We start from the raw sequence: 7,004 nt of genomic DNA, 5'->3' as shown, positions 1-7,004 counted from the left end.
ATAAGAAAATAGAGTGTTGTTATTTGGCTCTTTAAGGTGCCCAACACCATATGAAGTGTCGTCTCATGATTGGTTAGCGATACTTCATAATCCTTATTAAATTCAAATAAGTAAGACCCGATATTAAATTGCCTCGCACCTACTTGTAGTGCTGGCCCCTTAGCAATTCTCAAGAAAATAAGGTGGTGTTATAAAGAGCTACATTATAGTAATATTTAAAGTAACAGAGATCAAATTGTAACTGCGCAAGAATAATGATGGGTTGTAGGGAAGGAGGAGAAGATCCCTTGGGAGACTACAAAATCCGTTTAATGTTCCCCAAACTATATATATGCTTTGCTTTTTTCTCCCTTTCATCTCTTTTTCTTCTATCCTTACCTTAGGGCCCTCAGCTACCCCAAGTGCATACCACATGGGTCTGCACCTTATTTAGTTTGAGTTCCTATGGTCTTCATTCTGACACTATTCTATATTTTTAGGTTTCTTTCTTTTTCTCTTTTTTTTTTCTTATTTATTTATTTATTTAATTTTTTTTAAGCCTTGAGAAAAAAGAATAAAGCGTGGTCTTCTTCTTCTCCCTTCTCTTGTGTGTTTTAAGTCTTGGATGTAGACCTCCACATGGTGCTCTCTTGTCCCTTTTCACTTGGACTTTTCGTCATTCAATATATTGATTATCTCAAATCATATACTTTTATATGTGTTACGTTTACACCTTATTTACTTTGCTCTGCAAATTAAACTCATTTATTTTTATATGATATATAGTTATATCCTACACTACTTTACTACTTCTCAGTTAAATATTAGTTTAAATCCTATGTATATTCTCACGAATTTCCAGAATAATATTATCTCTTTTAATTTTTCAAAATATACCGAAACATATATACTGCGCAATGATCTTTGATAAAAAGAATATATTTTTAAATTAACAAAATACCCTTGAATTAAAATATATAAAATAATTAAAAAAACATATGAAAACAAAAGTAAACGTATACTGCACCAAAGTTTTAAGTAATCACTACAACAAAATCTTAGCTTTTGTCACAATAAATTTTGTGACTAAAAACAAAAAAATTATGACTAAAGAAAAATTATCTTACTTATGTCATCACTAAAAAGTCTGTGATTAAAAGTATTCGCCACAAAAATCACAATTTGTTGTCACTAAATGTATTTTTAGTCACAACAAACTTTATCACTAAAAATAATAGGTTGTGACTAAAATTATATTAGCGACAACTTGTGATTAAGTATGACTTTTTAATCGCAAGTAATTTTTTGTTGTTACTAAAAGTGATATTTAGTCACACAAAATATATGTTGTGATTAAAAAATTGTCACTAAATGTTACATTTATTTGTAGTGAATGGTGAAAATAAATAGCATATGCAAAATATTATTATTAATTTGTAAGATAGCTTTCTAACAAACATAGCAACATTTTATGTACATTTTTTTTGTTAGACAATGTTTAAAAAAAGGGTTTATACAGTGTTTTTTTTTTTCCGATTAGTTGTTTGAACCTTGTGTTTTTTCGATTATCTGTTTGGACTCTGTGTTTTAAAAAAATTATTTTTGGATCCTATATTTTGTAAAATGGTTCAAATAGACCCATAAACTCAATTTTTGATGAAGAAAAAATCAAATATAACAACAGAGTTTTTAAACAAAATGATTTTATTTTTGTTCTGAATTGTTTGTTTGAAGAATTATTTTAGTTGAGAAAATTTTAACTAAAATCAGGTTTATATTTATATTTGAACTATTTTATAAAATATAAAGTCTAAATAATAATTTAACAAAATACAAATACAAACAAATAATAAGACAAAATACGAGTTTAAAATCCTTTTAACCCTGAACAAAAATAATGTGAAAGAGATATATATTTGAGAAATTACGATATTGCTAAGTCAATACAAGAAAAAACAAAAAATTGCCTAACAAATTAATAAAACAAGATGATGTCCCATCGAATTGATACAGAATATATATATATTGGGATATTAAGTTTTAGCTAGAATATAAACATAGTGTTATCTAATTGAATAATTAATTAATCCAAAAAAGCTTTATATATAATAATTAACATATATGGTCAAGAATATTTAATAAATGAGAAAAAAAAAAAAGGAGAGAGAAAAAGGTAGAAGTGGGATTTGCTGTGTGAGGTGAGCTAGCTAGTGCATTGATTCTTGGGCTGGACCAGAGTCTCTCTCTATAAGTCTAGGGATTCCCCTTTACTACACTAATCAAATTTTTTTTACTGTTCAAAGAGAATGTCATACGTAGTGATACGGAATGTGTAGTCTCATGTATTAAACTGTTCAATTTAGCTTTCTTGATCCAACCAAAGATTCATCCTTAATCCCACTTTACCTATCTGTCCTCTTCTTGGATTTCGAATGTCCTTCCCCCTAATTCTTTTTTTTAATTTTTTTATTTAACTCAAATTCGATTTTGGACCAGAACCCATCACGTGAAATATGTTTAGATTTAGAAAACTAATTATAAATATATATTTTATTTATTTATTTTTAGAGTAGTCTCTCTAATAATATTATTATATCACATGGTCTTAATATTTCAACCCCGTCAAGAAAGAAAGACTCAGTAGACTCACGTCGCCACCTGCTCTTTGTCTGTTTACTCTTTGTTTCAACGATTCCTCTGTGAGAAGAAAAAAAAATGCTAATGGGCAACTGTGATAATGAGAAGATGGTACTCATCTCTTCATCAACTACTAACGAATGGCCACAGGTTCATCTCTTTCTCTCTCTCTCTCTGTCTTTCTTTCTTTTTCACTCGGCAATTATTAGACAAAAAATATGACCCCATTTTTGTTGCTTAGCTTTTGGAAAAGAATATCTCTCTCGACTTGTTATTTTTATCCTAATACACCACCTTAACCTCTCTTTTCTTTTCTTTTCTTTTCTTTTCTCTCTCTCTCTTTCTGTCTTTTGTTTGGTACCAGAATCATATAGATGATCAGAATAAGGCTTTGTTGAACATGGCTTCATCAGATCATCATGGTAGACCAACAATGGAGAAACAAAGCCAAGAACAACTCCAACAGCAACAACAGCAACAACAGCAACAAGGTTTAGCGCTTAAGTGTCCGCGTTGTGATTCTTCAAACACAAAGTTTTGCTACTACAACAACTACAGTTTATCTCAGCCCAGGCACTTTTGCAAAGCTTGTAAACGTTACTGGACAAGAGGCGGAACCCTAAGAAACGTACCGGTCGGCGGTGGCTGCCGTAAGAACAAACGCGTTAAAAGGCCATCTTCAGGCACGGCCAACTCCGATGGATCTGGAGCTAATTCTTCTTCTTCTTCAGCTAACAATAATTCACACCCCGGTTCATTATTAGGTCAACCCCACCAGATCGATTTGTCCTCGACTTCACACATGATCAGCCCTCTGTTTTATGGGTTACCCGGTAACCCTAGTTCTGATATGAGCCACGTGCTTCCGTTTTCCAGGTTCATGAACAGTACTACTTCTGGGTACGATCTACATGATCAGCCTCAGTTGATCAATGCTCTTGGGTTAGGTTTTTCATCATCATCACCAGCAGCAGCAGCTGGGAATATTAATGATAGTGATCATCATTATCAAAATGGCTTCAGTAGTACTACTACTCCCAAGTATATCCAAGATATTGTCTCCTCGAACTCGCTTTTCTCAACTTATAATTCTCTTTTTAGTGCTAGTACTCCATTATCTTCGGCTACCGGGGCTTCTCCAACGATTGCTTCTTTGTTTGCTTCTAAATTCGCAAATGGTGGTCTCAAAGACTCTAGAGGGCCCATGAACCACTTTCATCAGCCATTAACAGTGCCTTTTGAAGACCTTCACATAGGCAACGCAGCCGCCGCCAACGGTGGTGGTGGTGAAGACTTGAATTTGAGTACCAAACAAGCTGTGAAGTTGGAAGATCACGGTCAGCGAAGGTTTGATTGGAGTAGTAGTGCTGCTGCTGCTGCTGATTGTCAGAATCAGACGGAGCAAATTGGCTTATCACCATCAGATCCTTCTCTTTACTGGAATCCAACGGTGGCAGTTGGCACTAACTGGCACGATCCAACGAACAGTAGTATCGGGTCTTCAGTTCCTTCTCTGATCTAGCCAAAGCCTTACTATATATATCCCTCTTTCTTTAAAGTCATGATGATCTTTTTGGGTATTATACTCTTAGTCTTTAGGTTATCTTTTTTCTTGTTTGTAGCCAAGTTTCTTATGGGGGGTTCATACTGGTCGGTGTGGTTTCATTAAAGAACACAATTTTATATAGATAAGCAAAACAGATGGGAGATGAGCTGGGATCGGAGCGATCATGTCAGCAGCAAAGATTGATCATCAGCCTCTTGTTTTATTATTCATCAAGGTTGAAAGAATCCTTAATTTGCGCTGAGAGGAACCTCGGATCCTTATATCTGTCTCATCGTCATCGTCATCCTCATCCTCACAATCAACCTACAAAGAGAGTTTGAAGGTTTTTCCTTGAACAATCCTTATAATTTGATTATTACTAAGTTGTGTTTTAGTTATTATTACATATATGTTGTATGTATATATATGCATGACATCGTTTTAATTCCTTCTAATGTATTTGTTAGTGATTAGGTTTCAATTGGGCTTGGGGGTATATGTTGTAGTCCTCATTAAATCATCTCATGATGAGGAACTAATAATTTTTTCATTTTTTTTTCACTTTTTTTTATGTTGGGGGATTGGGTATAATGGTATAAAAGAGAGGGGGATTCGTTATCTCAAATTTGCTACTTTTAGTTTCATGTTGTTGGTTTTAGTATAGTAGTATATAAGTCTGTTTTTTTCTTTCGGTGTTATAATATTAATTGGTGAAATTTTTCAAAGTTTAACTTTAAATTAGCTAAACATTATATTTTGCTTAATAAAGTATGTACTATAATAATGCGTACAAACTATGATATGTACTAAATAGAATGTAAACGTAGAAGTTCATGCGGAGAAAAAGGACTGTCTAAACCTGAAAAAACTGATGTTTTGGTCAGAATTTTGGTCAAAATGTAACCCTAGGTTCTATGTATGTGTAATGAATAGTTTTTACTGAAATGTCTTGGGAGTCACTAAAGACCGCACATAAATCTTAACTCAAAATTCGAGAGAATTTGATTTTTTGAGCTTTAAAATTAATAATGATGATATGAGGACATATATATCTATTGATACACACTTACTATAGCTACATTATTCTCTTCTAGCTACGTACCTAGTGGCTAGCTAGTACTACTACTGCACCTTAACACAGAGACAAAATTTTATCTATTCTAATCGTCTTTGCTCATAAGTGACAAAAGGGTCTGTATATATATATTGGAAGTCAGAGCTGGGTTAAAAAAATCCAAAAAAAAAACAAACAAATATGAAAAATAGTCCAGTATTTTGAGCCGTTTAATTTGAATTTCTTTTTGTACATGTTCATATATAATGCTAGTACAGACAGCCACACAAATTTATCTCTCCTGGTTCTGATGTGTGTACCTATAGTTATATCAAATAATAAGGTGCACAGATCAGATATGCAGTTTTGACAGTTCATAATTCCTACAATAATTTCTGCCAAAAATACAACGTTAGACATTTTGATTGTAAGTATGTGATCAACTACTAGTGGCAGTACTATAAATAATAATAATAATAATATTTGGTGTTTTAAATTCTATGGTAAAACATCTTTATTTGGTTGGTGAAATTGGAATTTTGAAATGGTAATAAAATTTAAACTCACGTAATCATTGTGGTTTTGACAAAAGCTAGATAATAAAACGATTATATTTATAAGAGATTGGAGTAGGACTGGAATCGACATGCAGAGATATTTCATTGGCTTCACTCGCCTTGTTATATATAAAGAAACAAAAACGTACGATCAAGCTTCTTGAAATGAAATTCGACAAAATGATTTCTTTTTTTGACATTATTAATTTATAGTCTTTCAAATTCTTTCGAATTTTGGAATTGCGGGAAGGAAATGATGATTGTTTTTTTGAATTGATTAAAATGACGTTATTGGCTTGTTTTCTGAAAGTGGTATGTAATATATACAGAGAGAAATGCTCCAAGTGATGTCGAACAATATATAAAAATAACATATTATTATTGGTGCAATTTAATATCGAGATCACACGATTTAAATTTATAATTAATATAAAATATAGCTAACCAATTATGATGAGCCACCTCATGTGATATTGACTATCTTAAGGTGCCAAATAGCAACAATCATATACAAAGAACTCACTCAATAATTTACAAACAAAATTTTCATCAAATCATTTTTTTGATATAATTTTAATATATATATATATTTATAATGAGTATTTTGAGCCTATACATATTCATACAAGGAGTGGTTTATAGTATAGTTTTTTTTTTCCCGTATTACACATATTTTGTGTGCACACATATATCAAGCATTTAAGAATTTTCATCTCTTTTTCTTTTTATATATAAATAACATAAATAAATTAAATTACAAAATTTATTCTGAAGATTATACAAAATTTATATGCAAATAAGACCCAAACGACTAGTTTAAAGTTTAAACCAGTGCATGCAAATTTGATTTAAAAAAAAGGTCAAAATATAAATATTGTTATATGATAAAATAGATTTGAAAAACTTACAAATTTTGAGGTAAAAAACTATGATTATCTATCAAAAGAAAATAACTTTAGCGACAAATCAAAATCATCAATTACAATCGTTGAGTAAAAAAATTGTTGAAGAGATTATCAAGTTTTTTTTTTCAATAAGAAAAAAAATCCCTTCATTAAGATCAAGCATATTCGATACAAGGATATATTGGTTGCAAGAGTAGAGAAGAAAGAATTATCTAACCCCTAATGCAAACGTAGCTAGAGAATTAGCTAAAATATTAGCTTTATCTAACAACATAATAAGAAACATTTACATCTGCAGAGGAAGACAATGAGCATATTTATATAAT

General features: G+C 31.4%; 1 protein-coding gene across 1 annotated transcript; it reads left to right on the top strand.

Moving 5' to 3' along the window:
* The first annotated feature begins 2,440 nt into the window (after positions 1-2,440).
* On the top strand, positions 2,441-4,893 carry LOC133801526 (dof zinc finger protein DOF1.4). Its single transcript, XM_062239757.1, has 2 exons — positions 2,441-2,766; positions 2,981-4,893. The coding sequence occupies exons 1-2, from the start codon at positions 2,695-2,697 to the stop codon at positions 4,136-4,138; spliced, it is 1,230 nt and encodes a 409-aa protein (XP_062095741.1). The 5' UTR covers positions 2,441-2,694; the 3' UTR covers positions 4,139-4,893.
* The last annotated feature ends 2,111 nt before the right edge of the window (positions 4,894-7,004 follow it).

Source organism: Humulus lupulus, chromosome 9, assembly GCF_963169125.1.
Source record: "Humulus lupulus chromosome 9, drHumLupu1.1, whole genome shotgun sequence".
Taxonomy (NCBI): domain Eukaryota; kingdom Viridiplantae; phylum Streptophyta; class Magnoliopsida; order Rosales; family Cannabaceae; genus Humulus; species Humulus lupulus.
Note: the sequence above shows the minus strand (reverse complement) of the source record. Positions and strands in the feature narration are given on the sequence as shown.

Excerpts from the sequence above, each read along its gene's own strand:
- LOC133801526 (XM_062239757.1), top strand. The coding sequence starts at position 2,695 with ATGCTAATGGGCAACTGTGATAATGAGAAGATGGTACTCATCTCTTCA. Across the intron at positions 2,767-2,980 it reads CTACTAACGAATGGCCACAG|AATCATATAGATGATCAGAA; the intron begins GTTCATCTCTTT and ends GTTTGGTACCAG.